The sequence below is a fragment of the Sus scrofa genome, chromosome 3, assembly GCF_054392235.1.
Source record: "Sus scrofa isolate SSC_HxYL_T2T_F1_AM1 chromosome 3, Sscrofa_HxYL_maternal_Yorkshire_Landrace_v2.0, whole genome shotgun sequence".
NCBI lineage: Eukaryota > Metazoa > Chordata > Mammalia > Artiodactyla > Suidae > Sus > Sus scrofa.
The window spans coordinates 143,531,746-143,549,572 of NC_139385.1; the positions used below are offsets into that span (position 1 = coordinate 143,531,746).

General features: G+C 59.7%; 2 protein-coding genes across 4 annotated transcripts in view; one reads left to right on the forward strand and one right to left on the reverse strand.

Moving 5' to 3' along the window:
* The first annotated feature begins 954 nt into the window (after positions 1-954).
* Positions 955-9,362, forward strand: ADI1 (acireductone dioxygenase 1). 2 transcript variants are annotated; one of them, NM_001243698.1, is given in 4 exon segments: positions 955-1,125; positions 3,425-3,544; positions 7,782-7,961; positions 8,697-9,361. In NM_001243698.1, coding segments are annotated over 4 exon segments (540 nt in total). In that variant the 5' UTR covers positions 955-1,005; the 3' UTR covers positions 8,817-9,361.
* Positions 9,363-12,899: 3,537 nt separating this feature from the next.
* TRAPPC12 (trafficking protein particle complex subunit 12) overlaps positions 12,900-17,827 on the reverse strand; it is a 50,894-nt gene continuing 45,966 nt past the window's right edge. For both annotated transcript variants that reach the window (XR_014839866.1, XM_003354951.5), the window contains one exon: positions 12,900-17,759. Coding sequence is in view for 1 of the 2 variants with exons in the window: in XM_003354951.5 (XP_003354999.3) it covers positions 17,517-17,759 (243 nt within the window). In the remaining variant the exon portion in view is untranslated. The remainder of the gene's footprint in view (positions 17,760-17,827) is intronic.

The following is a 17,827-nucleotide window of genomic DNA, read 5'->3' on the forward strand; positions in this document are numbered from 1 at the left end:
CTTTTTTTTTTAATTAGCTAAATTGATTAGAAATGCAAAGATTGGGAAGAAGCTTGTTTTTATCCTAGGACATACCATTATTTAGGGAAAGGAGATGGGATGAAAAGAGGGGAAAAGAAGCAAATTTAAAGTTATAGGTAATATTGCAGACTCTTGGTACAGCAAAAATCGGGAGGAGTTCCCTGGTGCCTCAGTGGGTTAAGGATCCCTCCTTGTTACTGCTGTGGCTCCCGTCACTGCTGTGGCGTGGGTTCAGTCTTTGGCTGGGGAACTTGTGCATGCCGTGGACGGTTCCAAAAAAAACAAACACAAAACCAACCAGGGGGGTGGGCAGGAGCACAATATACCCCCCGAGTAACTCCCGGGGTTCTACGTGGTGACCTGACCTGGCTTCAAGCTATGGCGGTGCCCCCACATGCGAGGCATGGGCTTAACAAAGCTTTTTTTTTTTGGCATGTTTTCTTTGCCGTAAAACACAGTGTCACAAGACTGGGTGTTCAAGGAGACGGCAGCACCCACCACCACGAGGCACCTGTGTGGCGCTGGAGGTGGTGGCACTCCCTGGGACACAGGGCCGGCCAAGCAGCCCGTCCGCCGGAGGCCTTAGGCTCACCGAGGGCCAGGCCTCGCAGACTCCAAATCCCCCTCTGCCTCCCAAATCACGAGCTGACTGGCTGTGGCAGGGGACAGGGCGCCCCGCTCAGGTTCAGCTCCGTGTGGTCCCCAGGCCTGGGCCGAGCCGACGGGCAGCCCTCGGGGACACCCGCCCTGCGCTCGAGCCCGCCGGCGGCGGGAAGGAGGCCCTCCGCCCGGGGCCTGAGCTCGTCCCGCCGCTGCTCGCCCCGCCCCGCCCCGCGGGACAAAGGCCTCCCTGCGCTCGGGCGGCCGCTCCCGGGGGCGGGGAGACCGGGGCGGGGCGGCCCCCGCGAACGCCCCGGGTGCGGGCCTGGGCTCAGAGCCGCCCGGAGCAGGCCGAGGTCCGGTCGCGGCGCCCCCGGCTCCGCCATGGTGCAGGCCTGGTACATGGACGAGTCGGCCGACGACCCGCGGCTGCCCCACCGCACGGAGCCCGCCCGCCCGGTCGGCCTGGAGCAGCTGCGCCGGCTCGGCGTCCTCTACTGGAAGGTACCCGGCACCACCGCCCCGAAGGCCCCCGCGCTCGCGCGCGCCCACATCGGGGGCCCGAGGGCACCGCGCATGCTCCGCGGCGGGGTCCGGTGTCGGGGGAGGCCGGGCGCGGGGCGCACTGCGCATGCCCGGCGGCGGGTGGGCGGTGTGCGGGCGCCCCGCGCATGCTCAGTAGCGGGGGGGGTCGGGGTCCGGGCGGGGTGGTTGGTTGGTGGGTAGGTTGGGGTCGGGTGTAGCTCTGAGGGGTAGGGTTGTCGTGGGAACTCGGCGCGGGTGGGTCCTCGGTTGCCCCAGTCGAAGGCCCGGCCTGGGGAGACGGGTAGGGGTCCCTGCAGGGCCCCCCGGCGAGGGCGCGTCCTCCGGGGAGGGCGCAGGGCCGCCCCCCGCAGCCTCATGGACGGTCCCGTCTTGAAAGCAACGTCACGTCTGATCCGAGAGGAAAATAACTTTGTTTTGCAATAAAATCTGTCTGCAACCCGACACGCAGAAGGATCAAATTACCGCACTAAGGGGGTTTCGCTGTTTAAGAGCAAGAATGCGTGTATCCAAAGGACAAAAGTTACTCCCTGAGCTCTAACCCGGTTCCCCTTGCCGTCTGGTTCTGCTCCGGGTGGTGAGTCAAAGGGCTGTCAAAACGAAACTTTGTTTATCCTGTGCTTTTATTAATTAGTTTATTTTGCTTTTTAGGGCCGCACCTGCGGCATGTGGAGGTTCCCAGGCTCGGGGTTGAATCTGAGCTATAGGTGCAGTCTACACCACAGCCCCAGCAACGTGGGATTCGAGCCATGCCTGCAACCTACACCACAGCTCATGGCAATGCCGGATCCTTAACCCACTGAACGAGGCCAGGGATTGAACCTGCGTCCTCTTGGATATGAGTCAGATTTCGTTAACCTCTCAGCCACAATGGGAATGTGCTTTTATATTTTTTTATTATTATTATTATTATCTTTTTTTTGTCTTTTTGTTGTTGTTGTTGTTGTTGTTGTTGCTATTTCTTGGGCCGCTCCCGCGGCATATGGAGGTTCCCAGGCTAGGGGTCCAATCGGAGCTGTGGCCACCGGCCTACGCCAGAGCCACAGCAACGCGGGATCCGAGCCGCGTCTGCAACCTACACCCCAGCTCACGGCAACACCGGATCGTTAACCCACTGAGCAAGGGGCAGGGACCAAACCCGCAGCCTCATGGTTCCTCATCGGATTCGTTAACCACTGCGCCACGACGGGAACTCCTGCTTTTATATTTTTAAACTATTTTCTTTTTGGCCAGGCTAGGGGTCTGACTGGAGCCTATGCCAGAGCCACAGCCACAGCCACCCAGGGACCTTAACCCACTGAGCAAAGCCAGGGATGGAACCGGGATTCTCATGGATACTAGTCGGCTTCGTTTCCACTGCACCACAGTGGGAACTCCCGCAGTAACATTGGTTCTGAGCTGCATCTGCAGCTTGTGGCACCGCCAGACCCTCCACGCACTGAGTGAGGCCAGGAATCGAACCCGCCGCTTCTCGGACACTGTGTTGGGTTCTTAACCCACTGAGCCACAGTGGGACCTCTAGACAAGATTTTTTTAAAAGGCAGGTATAGAGACGGAGTGGTAGAAACAGCAGTTGGGGCCAGGTGGTGGAAGGCCTCTGACTGCTGCCTGATGAACTGGGTTCTACTTGAGAGCCCTGGATTTTTTGGCCCGGGAAACAGAGTAACCAGAGATGCTGTGGAGAGAGGTTGGCCTGGGGGAGTGGACGGTGGCAGAAGAACAGGACATGGCATGTGTGGGGGGACGTGGACAGGCCTGAAGCCATGAGAACCTGCCCTGGGCGCCTGGCACTGGGACTAGGGTGGTGACACAGAGGCCCCCAGGAGGGACCGTTGGAGAGAAGCAGACTGGAGAGACGTGAGGGTAGGGAGAATGGAAGAACCATTAAAAGAAGGAAAAGAAGGGGAGAGAAAAGGTTATTTTGGGGTCGACAAAGGACTAGGTGATACATTCGGAGTATCATCCCATTAGCGATGCAGGCAGGGACGGTTTCCGCGTATTCACGTGGCCTCCTTTGGGTTGTTGGTTGGTTGGTTTATTATTCATTGCTTTTTAGGGCCACACCCGCAGCATCTGGAAGTTCCCAGGCGAGGGGTCCAACTGGAGCTGCGCTGGAGGCCTACACCACAGCTGCGAGGAATCTGAGCCTCGTCCGCCACCTGCACCGCAGCTCACGGCACCACAATGCCAGATCCTTAGCCCAGTGAGCGAGGCCAGGGATCGAACCCGCATCTTTTTGTTGTTGTTTAAACTCTTTTAGCTGGATGCTGACAAATATGAGAATGATCCAGAATTAGAGAAAATCCGAAACGAGAGAAACTACTCCTGGATGGACATAATTACCATATGCAGAGACAAACTACCAAATTACGAGGAGAAGGTAAGGGCTCGAAGCTCAGGGCAGAGGGGCGTCCTTATATTTGCTGCTAATAACACGAGTTTGCTTCCTGTTTTAACGTCTTCGTTTGGGCTTTGTGTCAGAGTGATGCTGCCCTCGTAGAATAAGCTGCCGTCTCGTCCCTCCTCTTCAGGTTTTTGGAAGCGTGTGTGTCAAATGGTTGTATTTTTTTCCTTTATCGTTTGGCAGATGAGCCAGGGAAGCCATGTGGGTCTGGAGCTTTCTTTGCAGGAAGGTTTTTAAGCTGTGACTCCCGTTTCTTTACTAGATGCGGGACTATCCAGCATGTCTGTGCCTTCCTGAACGACCTTGGGTGGCATCCGTCCCTTGCTTCCGAGTGTGCAGGTTCATCGGCAGAGGGTTACTGAGGCGGTTCCGTCATTGTCCTTAACCACTGCTGTCTCCTCCGCTGCTGATCCTGGTCGTTTGCGGCCTGCCCTCCTCCTCCCCGTCGGGCTAGAGGGGAATCCGTTTGACTGATCTTCTCCAACAACTTCTGGTTTCACTGATTCTCTGTGTCGTTTCTCTGTTTCCTTGAAGGCCACGCTTGTCTTTTTTTTTTTTTTTTTCTTTCTTCTACTCACTTTGGGTTTAACTTGCTCTTTTCTCATTTCTTCACGCGGATGCTGAGGTCCCTGACATGACACCTTCCTTCGTTTTTAATTTAGGTGTTTAGTTCTGTAAACGTCCCCTTCGTGGGCTGTTTTAGTGGCATCACACAAGTTATGTTTGGTATTTTCGTTTAGTTTAAAACTCCTTCACGTTAATGTCCTTTTTGATTTCTTCGCTCAACCATACGGTCTTCTTGATACGTGTCTGTTTCCAGTTATTCGGGCATTTCCCAGAGATTTGTCTCTTGTCGGTCTCATTCCACGGGGTTTTGGGAGCTTTGAGGCCTTGGCACGCGTTGAGATTTGCCTCGTGGGTCAGGCGGTGGTCCGTCTGGGTGACCGCGTCGGGGGAGCTCGGGCGGAGCGTGCTCTTCGGTCGGTGGACGGTCGGTGGACGTTTTCTCTGAGTGTCACTTGGGTCCGGTGGGTGGCGGCACTGCTCCGCTCAGGTGCGCTGTGTTCAAGACGCTTCCCTGGGCGCTTTCTCGGTGCTCGGTGTGGACTGCACGCCTGTGTCCCAGGATTGCCCTTGCGCTGAGGTCTGCCGTGTCTGCAGGTAGCGCAGCGCCTCAGGCTTTCTTTTTTTTTTTTTTCTTTTTTTTTTTTTTTTGTTATTGTTGTTGTTGTTGTTGCTATTCCTTGGGCCGCTCCCGCGGCATATGGAGGTTCCCAGGCTAGGGGTTGAATCGGAGCTGTAGCCACTGGCCTACGCCAGAAGCACAGCAACGCCGGATCCGAGCCGCGTCTGCGACCTACACCACAGCTCACGGCAACGCCGGATCCTTAACCCACTGAGCAAGGGCAGGGACCGAACCCGCAACCTCATGGTTCCTAGTCGGATTCGTTAACCACTGCGCCACGACGGGAACTCCTCAGGCTTTCTTTCCATCCGTGTTGACTTAGGGTCTCGTTCTCCAGATTCTTCACTTTTAACCTTTTTACGTCTTTGTGTTTAAAGTGGGTTTTTCCTGCAGACAGTACATCTAGTTTTTTGTTTTCTGTTTCTAATCTCTTCTGACCATCTTTTTTTTTTTTTTTTTTTTTGGTGTGTGTGTTTTGCCATTTATTGGGCCGCTCCCGCGGCATATGGAGGTTCCCAGGCGAGGGGTCCAATTGGAGCTGTAGCCGCCGGCCCACCCCACAACCACTGCAACGCGGGATCTGAGCTGCGTCTGTGACCTACACCACAGCTCACGGCAACACCGGATCCTTAACCCACTGAGCGAGGCCAGGGGATCGAACCCGCAACCTCATGGTTCCTAGTCGGATTCATTAACCACTGTGCCACGACGGGAACTCCCCGTCTGTCTTTTAATGGATAGATTTAGACGTTCACACTACATTGGTTGTTGATGTGGCTGGATTGGTGTGTACCATATTTGTAACTTTTTATTTGTTGTATTTGTCCTTTAGTGTTTAAAAAAGTCCTTTTTCTGCCTTGCATGATTTTAGTTGTGCACTTTATATGAGTCTATTTTCTCTCTTCTTAGTATTATTATTGTTTTTTTTTTCTTTTTGTCTTTTTGCCATTTCTTGGGTCGCTCCTGCGGCATATGGAGGTTCCCAGGCTAGGGATCTAATGGGAGCTGTAGCCGCCAGCCTACACCAGAGCCACAGCAACGCGGATCCGAGCCGTGACTGCAACCTACACCACAGCTCACCGCAATGCCGGATCCTTAACCCCCTGAGCGAGGCCAGGGATCGAACCCGCAACCTCATGGTTCCTAGTCGGATTTGTTAACCACTGAGCCACGACGGGAACTCCGAGGTTCTCTGGGGTTAAGATGTCTGTCCTTACTTGGAATTTCACGTTTCCTGTCTCTGTCAGCATCCCTTTGTCTCACGCAGCGGGGGCTCTGTTGCGGGTAGTGAGGTCGCTCTGTGGTCAGTGTCTTCTAGGTCAGAGTGAAACCCTCTTCCTCGTGCAGGCTTCCTTCTCCTGTTTTTCTAAACGAGCCTTATTCTGTGTTCATCTCCTGTTCGCCTGAGGTTTCCTCGTGGTTAGACTCCGTTGTGGCTTTTGGCAGGCGGCCTGCACAGACGGTGCAGCTGCCCAGGGCAGTGGCCCCCGGGGACCTGGCCTCGCAGGAGTGGCTCCCCTCCCCTCCTGTTGGTTGACACCTGCCGGGCTCATGGACCGGCCCGTAGAGCCACGTGTTCCTTCTGGTTGGCAGCCGTTTCTGCCTGGTCCGTTTGGACGTTCGGATGTGTCCAGACTTGGCGCGGGGGCGCCCGTCGCCGCGGCCCGTCCCCTGCCTCGGCCCTGTCGTGCTGCGAGCATCCTGCGCGCCTGGATGGGCGAGTCTGGGCTCTTGCACTGGAGCCAGCTGTTCTTCTGGGAGCCAGCACCAGGCCCCAGAAGCCCGGATGGGTGCCTGGCGGCCTCGCTGCTGCACTGGGGTCCTTCCGTGAGCCGGGCGATAGAGAGAGTGAAAGTGTGTGTGTGTGTGAGTGTGAGCGGGCGAACTCGGTTCAGACAAAGACCTCGACCGGCCCTCAGACCCCTCAGGACTTCCCTGTCTGTCCCCGGGTCTCTGTCCCCCGTCACATCAACCATCCATCCACACGCCGGGGTCCCGGTGTGGCGGCTGTGCGCTCGCCGTCCCCTGTCCAGTGGCGTCTCAGGCTGCTCAGTGCTTCTCTGGCTGAGGACAGAGCCGCACGTCCGCCTACGTCTACGGGCTGCTCTTCCTTCTGCGTGTGAAGGGGGGGCCTTCGGGTTGAAGGTCTGGCACGTAGGGCTGGGTTCTAACGGCGAAGGTTATTCTGTGTTTCCTGTAAAATTCTGTCAACTTTGCTGCGTATTTGAGGGTTTTTTCCTTTTTTTTTGGCCTTTTTTAGGGCTGCTCCTGCGGCATGTGGAGGGTCCCAGGCTAGGGGTCGAACTGGAGCTGCAGCTGCCGGCCTGCACCACAGCCACAGCCACGCCGGATCCTCAACCCACTGAGCAAGGCCAGGGATCGAACCCGCAACCTCATGTTCCTAGTCGGATTCGTTAACTGCTGAGCCACGACGGGAACTCCACACTTGAGTATTTTTATTACAAAATGTTAGAGGGACGGAGACCTGGGGGACGTGGACGTCGGTTTGGACAAGCGGAAAGCGTACTTGAGACGGCGACCTCCTCCTCAGAGGTCATGTGGCTTCTGACCTGCTGGGGGGTCAGCGCGATGCCATGTGCGTGTGGTCACGTGATGGTGTGGGTCAGGTCACGTGATGTGTGCGTGCATGGACTTGGCGTGACCCTGTACGGCACGTTCCGAGCCGGGGCCAGGGTGTCTGTGTGGCGTCTCTGCACATCCGAGCTGCGTGGTGTTGGGCGGGTGAGCCGGCTTCTCTGAGCCGCTTCCCTCCTCTGTCCGGTGGGGGTGACGGAGCGCCCCGAGTGGGTTAGAGAGGCGCTTCGGACGTTGCCCGCCCGCGCCAAGTGCTGTGTGGGTGTTTGTTTCACGGCTGTTCTGGCTCCTGCCTCCTCTGCGTGTGCCAGCGTGTCGCCTTCGCAGAGCGGTGTCTGTCCACCCCTGGCGCGGGCCGGCTCGGGCAGGGGGCAGGGTGGGTCTGGCCGCCGTGCCCCCGGGCCTCCGGTCCTGACGGCCCCTCCCGCGCAGATTAAGACATTTTACGAGGAGCACCTGCACCTGGATGACGAGATCCGCTACATCCTGGACGGCAGTGGCTACTTCGACGTGAGAGACCAGGACGACCGGTGGATCCGGATCTTCATGGAGAAGGGGGACTTGATCACCCTTCCCGCCGGCATCTACCACCGCTTCACGCTGGACGAGCAGGTAGGCACGGGCAGCGCCCTTCACGAGCAGCTGGGTGTGGCCTTCCCCGTCCCGCCCTAGCGTCGTGGAGACCGGTGGTTCTTAGGTTCTCCGACTAACCTGGGGTCTAAGTTTTGAGTAGAAGATAAACGCAGGGGGGCGGAGAGCCGGGCTCGGGGCAGGGACGCGAGGAGAGCGCCGTTTCTCCCCCGAAGGGGCCGGGCCTGCGTCTCAATGATCTAGAGACGTCAGGCCACCCAGGGCCCGCGGTCGCGGCTCTCCCTCCTACCCGGGGAGTGGGCTCGTGCACGCGGGGCCGTGTCCCCCTTTTCCGTCCCTGGGCTCCGTGGCCCTGTCCTCCCAGGGCGCAGGGGCCTGGTTCCCGGCAGAGCGCCGTCCGCCCCTGCGCAGGGACCTGCTCTGTTCCCTTGATGGTGACCCGGAGGCGGGCACACCGGGGCACCAGGGCTTTGGCTGCTGTAGAAGGTGCCTGAGGCATAACCTGCCCCGTGGGTCATGTGGTCCTGATGTGAGTTTATCTGGAGGAGGTGAACCTGGACGGACAGGTAAGCACGTTGCAGGTTTCCGTGCCAGGCGGCCTCCCCGTGGGCAGCGGGCTCTCAGGACCCTGCGCCAAGGGAAGCAGGTGGGCGCAGGCGTCTTTCCCGTGACAACGCGCCAGGACCCAGCAGGGGCAGCGGGGAGCTGCCTGGCCCGCGGTCTCAGCGCTGCCGGCCGTGTTCGTGTGTTTTCCAGAACTACGTGAAGGCCATGCGGCTGTTCGTGGGCGACCCCGTGTGGACACCGTACAACCGGCCAGCCGACCACCTGGAGGCCCGCGGGCAGTACCTGCGGTTCCTGGCGCAGTCCACGTAGCCCGCCCCGGCCTCCTGCTGCAGGTCCGCTGTGGTGGCTGCAGGAAGTCCCCCGTTTTCTCCTTTTTCTGGCTGCAGCCGAGGCTGGGGGGGCTTCCCTCTCAGGATTGTTTGATCAGAGTGCGCGCTGATGACTGACTCGTCCCCGGCAGCATCTGGGCAGATCTGCCGCTTTTCTCTGGCTCGGGATCGGTGGGTCGGTGGCCCTGGGTCCGCTGGTGCCTTCAGCTCTAACCCAGCGAGTTTGTCGCCTCGAACGCCGACGCTTCGCTGCCCCGTGACTCTTGGCCTCTAAGCAGATGCCCATCCATCAAGGCCACCTGTGTGTGTGTGGGGGGTGACAGCAGTGACAGGCCCTGCCGGGGAGGAGACACGGGGGCGCTGGTGGGGGAAGCCGGGGGACAAGCTGGTGTGTTGGGGGGACGCTCACTTGCTGATGCCACTTCTCTGTTCCAGATAAAGTAGCGCCTTAATTTTCTGCTTGCGGCTTGGGGTTGCCCTGTATGTACTACAGCACATTAAAATCACCCCCTTCATGTAAACTGGGTGACGGGCGTGTGTGTCGTTCATTTATATCTTATCTGTTTAGTGTTTGTTTCCTGGGAGATTTTCTAGGTTCAGCTCCCTCATGCGTCTCTTTTACAGTCGAACTTTTGCAATTTTTTTTTTTTTTTTGTCTTTTTAGGGCTGCACTCATGGCACAAGGGAGTTCCCAGGCTAGGGGTCGAATCAGAGCTGCAGCTGCCGGCCTGCACCACAGCCACAGCCACAGTAACACGGGATCCGAGCCACATATGCGACCTACACCACAGCTCAGGGCAACGCCAGATCCCCGACCCACTGAGCGAGGCCAGGGGTTGAACCGCAACCTCACGGATGCTAGTCAGATTCATTTCTGTTGAGCCACGGCGGGAACTCCTGGTTTTCTTAATTAACAATGATCTTTCGATGTTCCTACCACCTGCTCTTTGCTGCCCTCAGAGCTACTAAGAGGCTGTGTCTTTAGAAAGTCCGCCAAATAAAACCACCCTCAACCTGTAGGTGGTGTGTTTTTCCGGCTGACACTGTATCTGAGCCAAGACTTCCCTCTGCCTTTCCCCAGCAGCGGCCCAGCTGCTCTGCATCAGGGGACTAAGCCCCTGGCTCAGCCTTGCGTGTTGGGGGTGTGTGTGTGTGTGTGTCTCTCTCTCTCCAGTGTGCTTAAAAAATAAATCCCAAGTGAGCAGTGTCTGCAGGTTCTTATGGGCCACCGGGGCTGTTGGAAAATTCTAGGTGACTGGCTCCACTTAGGCCAGCCCGCCTGGCACGACGTCCAGGGACGGCCTCCCCACCCCCACCCCAGCCTCCCCCTCCTCATCCCCGACCAGTGAGGGATGCTTGTGATTTCGCACCCGCCCCTCCACGTGGCTTGGCCTTGGAGGGGAAGCTGCACCATTTTCATCTTCGTGGAGTCGCTTTGTGTGCTGCCAACCACGGGCTGCGTGTGCGGGTCACAGACCTGACACGGGCTCATCGGGGGAGCGCACGGCAGAGGAGCAGCCGCCTTCCGCCAGGTGTGCGTCACCTCACCTGCCAGGGGCGCTGACATCAGCCAGAAGCCCTTGTCGCCAGGCCTGGGGGAGGGGAGCCTCGGGGCCATCAGGCGACCTGCCTTCCTCCTGCTGGGGACTCAGCGCCCCCGGCTCGCTGCGGGGAGAACTCTGGGGAAGGCAGGGCTGGCAGCCTCTGTCCAAGCGCCCGGGCCTCCCTGGCCTGGCCCAGCCTGGGGTCGAGCGGCAGGCGCGTGCTCACGCCTTTGAAGGGCTTTGGGCGCTGAGGACCCGCTGACGTCCGTGAAGGGCTTCCTTGCACGGAGGCGTCATCAGCTTGGCCACATGTGGGGGCTGCAGGGGGTGCGCCTCCCCAGGGCCCTGCTCGGACCAGAGGCGGAGGAGCGCCTGTACAGATCAGGTGACGGGGCGGCGGCGTGTTCTCGCCTTCTGACGGGAAGGGTTTGTTTTGCGTTAAATTTCCTGTGGTGGTCTGGGAAGTGTATCCACAGGTTCCTAGACAAACCCTCGCCTCAGGGATGGAGCCCGTCTCCCCTTGAGTGTGCGGGGCCTAGTGACTTGTCTCTCACGGGTAAGACGTGGCAGACGTGACAGTGACAGCTGTCGCCAGGTCAGAGAGGCCTGTGGTCCCTCAGGGAGGCAGCTGCCCGAGGTGCCATCCCCGCACCTGCAGGTGGTGTCCCCGCAGGGTCCCTGAAGCACAGCCCGCCCCTGACTTGGGAGCTCTGGGCCCTGGTACCCTCACTGCCTTGTTGTCAGCGCCTTGAAACACCGTTTTAAGTCACCAGCTCTTGGAGCAGTTCTGTCACACGGCATCTGTACGGGCTGATGTAAATCCTCTTCAGTGGGGCTCTGTGCCCCCCCAGATGTCGGGAGTGGACACAAACGGAGTCAGAGTGACGGAGAAACAAGACGGGGGCGGGCAGCCTGTCCCCACGGGCGACGCCAGGCGTCAGGCCGGGAGTGCGGGAGGGTGGCACGCGGGGCCTGTGCGTCCTTGCGCACCACAGCCCCTCCTGCCCTGGCCACCTCTGGAGACGGGGGTCCCCCCGGGGGAGGCGCCAGCTGGGCGCCGACCCCTGTGTCTCCGAGGCTTTGCCAGATGGCGGGTCCCGTCCCGTTGGCCCTGATCCTGTGCTTCGCGCTGTTCCCGCTGTGCTGTCCTGCCGTCCTGTTGGGGCTTTGGTGCTGTGACAGGCAGGCGCTGTCAAGGGCTTCGGCCAGGAGGCTGTTGTGGGCAGGAGCGTCACCCTCTCTCCCTGCTGCACATGAGACGGCCCCTCGCCGTGGAAGTGGCATGGACGGTGCTGGAGCCTCACTTCCCGGCCCCACTGCGAGCTGGAGTGACTGCCCAGCTCTGGTCCCCCCAATTCCCAGGGGGCGGGTTCTGTGGGACCACAGCTGGCTCGGGAGCTCGATGTCACACGCAGTGTCCAAGGAGGGGCTATTATGGTGTCGTCCATGCCCCGAGGGGCCACATGCAGGAGCAGCCACGGTGTCTCCGGACCAAGGGACTGGGAGGCGCCAGGTTCATTCCAGGGACAGAGAGGGCGGCCCGGACCGCTTTGGGAGAGGAGCCCGGCTCTGGGCAGGCGGAGGATGGGGACAGGAGAGGGCGGCCGGCTCTCGGGCAGCATTGGGGTAGGAGTTCGGCCGTCAGGCTCTGGCCCCCGGGCTCTGCTCTGAAGCATCTGCGGCAGGAGAGCCAGCTGCTCCGCCCGCTCCGTGCCTGGTCCCCAGGGTCGTCTCCACCTGGGGCCAAGCCTTGGGTTTCAATGGCTGGGGGGTGGGTGCCCGCCCCCGGCAGGGCCGGGCTCCGGGGGGGCCTCTTCCTGGCTGTGTCCTCGCCCAGGGCAGAGGGAGAGCCAGCGGACACTGACGGTGCTTCCGTATCTTGGAAATTGTGAATAATGCTGCAGTGAACATAGGGGCGCATGTTTTTGCTTTCTTCGGATAAAAGTGAAAGGCTGGACTTGTCCTGGGGGGGGGTGTCGCGGATGAGGGGGGAGCTGGCCTGTAGTTTATCTACTTTGGGCTGCTCTTGTGCTGGGAATTCCCGTGCAAACGTGACCCTACTTGACTCTCAGACAAGTGGATTATCCGCATTCACACAGGAGAAGCTGGCCGAGAAGGCTCGGAGGGTCAGGTGGTCACGGGACAGCCGGGCGGGCGGTCACCGGCGCAGGGCTGGGTGTACTTCCCGTACGGCCTGAGGCCTCCAGCGGGAGCAGCCGAGGGAATCTTGGATCTGCAGCTGGGGCAGGGGGCAGGGGCGGGGGTGGGTACTGCTCTGATCCTGTGCTCGTTACAGAGGGAGCTCGGGGCCTCTGCAGGGACGAGGAGGGGCCCACCGCCACCCACTCACCTCCCTCTGGACCAGCAGGAGCAGGAAGGGAGGGCTGAGGGCTGGAAGGAGAGCCCAGACCACTGCTGGGCAGAAAGCCACTGCCTCAGGCGTGCGTCCCGCCCGGCGGTCCCTCTCTCAGGACCAGTGCGCCTTGCCGTCCAGGTTAAGTAACTTTTTTTCAGTGCAGTTTGATTTATTAGCTTTTAATGCTTTCATGTACATGAAAAGCAACTTTACAGATTTTCCTCACTATGTACATGCATTGTTAAGATTGTTTTATTACCCAATGAGTTTTTTTTATTAATTTATTGGTATACAATGATCATCACAACCCAATTTTATAGCATTTCCATCCCAAACCCCTGGCCATCCCCACAACCTGTCTCCTTTAGAAACCATAAGGTGAGTCAGCATCTGTTCTGCAAAGTTCATTGTGTCCTTGTTTCGGATTCCACATGTCAGCGGAAGCATCTGACGTTGGTGTCTCGTTGTCTGACTGACTTCACTTAGCATGATGGTTTCTAGGTCCATCCATGTTGCTAAAAATGCCGGTTTTTAACGGCTGAGTAATATTCCCTTGTGTATGTGTACCACACCTCTGCCAACAGGCATTTAGGTTGTTTCCATGTCTTGGCTGTTGCAAATAGCGCTGCAGTGAGCACTGGAGTATGTGTGTCTTTTTGAGTCATGGTTTTCTCTGGGTAGATGCCCAGGAGTGGGATTGCTGGATCGGTCGTTCTATGTTTAGTTTTCTGAGGCATCTCCATACTGTTTTCCACAGTGGTTGCACCAATTTACAATCCCGCCAACAGTGCAATAGGGCTCCCTCTTGTCCACACCCTCTCCAGCACTTATTGTTTGTAGACTTTTGGATGATGGCCACTCTAGCTGGTGGTACCTCATAGGGTTTTTGATTTGCATTTCTCTATTTAATGAGTGAGGTTGAACATCTTTTCATGTGTTTTCTGGCCATCCGTATGTCTTCTTTGGAGAACTGTTTAGATCTCCTGCCCATCTTTTGATGGGGTGGTTTGTTTTTTCGGTATTGAGCTGCAGGTGTTTGTAAATTTTGGAGATTAACCCCTTGTCAGCTGCTTTATCTGCAAAGATTTTCTCCCATTCCGTGGTTGTGTCATTTTGTTTACGGCTTCCTTCGCTGTGCAGACACTTTTAAGTTCTATACTATCCCATCTCATATCTAGGTCCTTAATCCCTTTTGAGTTGATTTTGTGTGTGGTGTTGAGTATTCTAATTTCATTCTTCTGCGTGGCCATCCAGTGTCCCTGCACCATGTATGGAGGGCTGTCTTCCCTCTGGTTAAATACCTTTGGCTCAGGGGCTGCTCTGTCTTCTAGAAATGCTGCCTCCCCTTCCTCTCCCACCAGCCCCGCCTGAGCGGGCTTGCTGAGGCGCTCCATGGGCTGAGGGCCCCCAGTCCCTGGCCAGAGCGGGAGGGCACAGCCACACCTTCCAGCTGGCAAGCCTCTGGCTGGGGGCGGGTCCAGACCCGGGCAGGTGTACGTTGCTTGCTTCCTCAGGGCTCCCAGGCCCCAGCGGACGGCCTCGCCCCTCGCCCTCCAGGAGAGAGGGCAGAGCTGAGCACGGAGCTGGTGAGTGGCAGTGGGGTGGGGTCCTGCCCCCCCAGGTGTCTGGGTGTTTGTCAGCCCAGCTTCAACCCCAGATGTTTGCTCTTGGCCCCGGGAGCTGGAGCGTGTCATCAAGGTGCCGGCTGGGCTGGCTGCGTCCTCATGTGGCCCTTACTCTGCTGCAACTCCCGGCGGCTGTCCTTTATTGTCGTTGTAGTTGACCGACAGTGTGCTGTCGATTTCTCTGTACAGCACAGTGCCTGGCGTCTATTCGGGTGAGGACGCCGTACCCCCCCACCCCTCCCCGCCTTGTGACTTCATCTCATCTGCACACACAGCCACACTGCAGGGAGGGCTTCAACCTGGGAGTTTTGGGGACACTGTGGGCACAGCTCTGTCGACACAGGAAGGAAGCAGCAGGTGCAGAGGGACGGGAGCAGCCGTGGGGGGAGGGGCAGACCTCGCTCCGCGGTGGGAGCCGGCGGAGGGCTGGGGGCAGGAGGCCACCGGAGAAGCCGTCGCCGGCCTCTGTCCCCCTCTGACAAGAAGGAAATGGAGGCCCAGGCCCGGCGGCCTAACCTGGCCTGTGGTCCACACCATGGGTCAGCGCCTTTGTCGTCAGCTGGAGGTGGCACTGTCTCCGCAAGAACCACCTTTGGGGACCTTTGCCGTGACGGTGCCAGCTGCGGACCGGGCCTGTTTCTGACTGTCCCGCAGGTTTTCCCAGCCTTAAGGAGTCATAACAAAAAACAAACCAAAGAAGAGTCTTCAAGTGCTTCCTACCTGGCCGTCAGGACGCCTGCCCACCTGGGCCCGTGTCCCGTCCGGGGTGTCGGGAGCAGGACTGGTCTCTTCTTGTGAGAATGGCCTACAGGCTGGCAGCCGGGAGGCCTTAAGAGGAGCAGAGAGTGCCCCAGGCGGGAGGCCGAGGGTTCTTCCTTTGGGGCAGGTGGCTCAGGCCTCTAGTTTAATGGCTCATCGGGTTGGCACGTTAGAAACTTAGCTGCCACCCTGTTTCACCTGAGCAGCCCTTGCTCCCAACCAAGCACAGAGACCATGCTGAAATGGCATCTTTCTTTTTTTGGTCTTTTGTCTTTTTAGAGCTGCACCCGTGGCATGTGGAGGTTCCCAGGCTAGGGGTCTGATCAGAGCTATAGCTTCTGGCCTATGCCAGAGCCATAGCAATGCCAGATCCGAGCCACGACTGCGACCTACACCACAGCTCACGGCAACGCCGGATCCCCAACCCACTGCGCGAGGCCAGGGATCGAACCCGCAACCTCACGGTTCCTAGTCAGATTCGTTTCCGCTGCGCCACGACGGGAACTCCTGAAATGGCATTTCTACAAGAGACACCGAGGCTTGAGAAATCTGAGTTTTGCTTTTTCTTGAACAGCAGGAGGAGAAAAATAAGAAAGTGATACGGCTCCTTCCTGAAAGGGCGACAGCTCAGGCGTCGGTGTTTGTAACGGCCATGGGTGACAAGAAACTAGAGTTCATGGTTCAGGCAAATCTTCACAAACTGCCCGCCCCTCTCAGCGACTGGGCTGGGGAGGAAGCCCAGCTCCTTCTCGGCTGCTCAGAACCCCTTGCGCGTGCCCAGCGGGCAGCGTGGCCTGTGGCCTCGTTCACTCAGGGACAGACATCTGCTGACGCTGCGCGTGACCTGTGCATGTGACCCGCGGGGCTGGGGCTGGGGCTGCCCGCCTGAGGCTCAGGGGAGCGGGACGTGCAGACAGCAGCGCGGAGGGCGCGGCTCACGAAGAACACCGGCCCAAGCTGACAGCCCAGTAGGTCGGTTCTGGGCCACAGTCTCAGGACAGCAAGGGACATCCACTCCTTTCCTTCTGAGCGTAGTTAAACCTGACTTTCGCCCCTTCCCCCTGAACCGAGGGGGACTGGCCTTGGCTCTCACTGGCCTCCGTCACCTGCAAGGACTGGAGGCCGAAGGCTCGGGTGTTGCTGGGAGAACGTTAGACCTGTGGCCACGACGTCCTAGTGGCCTGGGCACGCGGTCTGGCCATGCAGGGCCGGAGCCCCGCCGCCCGCCCCGCCGCCCCAGGTCCACGGAGGGCAGGAGGTTCGAGCTGTCCCGTCCTGTGGGCGGGGTCCAGTCCCAGGTCAGAGCAGGCCCTGGGGATGTTGGCAGCTGTCCCCCCACACAGGCGATCCCAGCCCAGCCTCTGCCAACGTGTGCCTGAGCCCAGGGGTGCCTGGGCCTGCGGACCAAACAGCAGGGTGGCCCCTCCAGAAGGTTCTCCTGTGCGGGGGCCAGGGCCCGGGGTGGGGGCGGGGTGGTGGATGTCCGCGAGGTCCCAGAGCGAGGACCGCCGCTGGGCAGTGCTGCCAGGAGGATGCGCAGCCGGGGGGAGGGAGACCCGGGCCAGGACGCGGGGATGGGAGGCCGAGCCTGGGCAGACGGGGGCGGACAGGCAGGGCCCCGAGGTTCTGCCAGATGGAGCTGACGGGGGCCACGAGTCCCTGGAGGGCCTGCACCTGCTCCGGGGCCAGCAGCTGCGGCCCTGACTCCAGTCACGTGACTTGGAAGAGGACGATGTGAGCTGTGTCCACTCCTGACTCCCCTTTGAGGTCAGAGATCTCAGCTGGGGTGGCCTCTGCCCGGGGTGCAGGGCGAGGCTGGGAGAGCAGCCTGATGGGGAGACCCCATGTGGGGGGCCCGCGGGGGGGTTGGGGACGGTCCCAGGGAACTGGTCCTGCCTCAGGGAGCTCTTCCTCCCACCAGCAAGACCCTGGCGGGGCCCCTGCCCCCGCGATGGCACCGGTCATGCTGGGAGACGGGGATGGGCCCAGGTGGCGCCTGGCCCACCCTCACGTAAAGGGCCTGGCCCTGGGACTGAGCCCCGCACGAGGGCCGGCAGACCCAGCCGCCCTGCTGGGCTGAGACCCCCGCCTCACTTGCAGTGATGGGGGGTCCACACACGGTGGCATGGGGCCTGTGGTCCGTGCGCACTGTCCAGGCCTCTAGAATGTTCGGCACAGAGCCAGTGGGCCTTGCTATGTTGCTCAGCTCTTCTCTGAGCTGTTCTGAATCAGCCCACGTGCGGGGCCCGCTGTGTCCCGCCCCCCGCAGCCCCGGGCCATGTTCACCCTGCGTGCGGACGGCCAGCTCGGCCTGGGCCTTGGCCGGGCCGGTCCAGACCAAGAGACGCAGCCACAAGCACGGGGGCGGGAGGCTTTACTGGTGGCCGTGGCGGGGCCTAGGCCAGCTTGAGGCACTGCGTGTTGAAGCAGTCCCCCTCCTTGCTGGCCACGGCCTCGAGCAGCGCCTGCTTCTTCTGCAGGCTCCGCGAGGACTCCAGCTCGTACATGGTGGCCAGGTTGAAGAGCACGCTCTCGTGCAGGTAGTGCCGCGGGTCCTGCTGCACCATGGCCTCCAGCTGCCGCAGCGAGTCCTTGAGCTTGCCCAGGTACAGCAGGCACACGGCCGCATTGTTGTTGGCCTGCGGGGGGTGGGGGGGACATGCGGGGCTCTGCTGGGGGGGCCAGGACCCCCCCAGCCCCTGCGGGT

Bases quoted from the DNA above. Each gene is read 5' to 3' on its own strand.
- ADI1 (XM_085015751.1), top strand. From the start codon at position 3,494: ATGGACATAATTACCATATGCAGAGACAAACTACCAAATTACGAGGAG. The intron at 3,545-7,781 runs GTAAGGGCTCGA...CCTCCCGCGCAG, and splicing joins TACCAAATTACGAGGAGAAG to ATTAAGACATTTTACGAGGA. The intron at 7,962-8,696 runs GTAGGCACGGGC...TGTGTTTTCCAG, and splicing joins GCTTCACGCTGGACGAGCAG to AACTACGTGAAGGCCATGCG.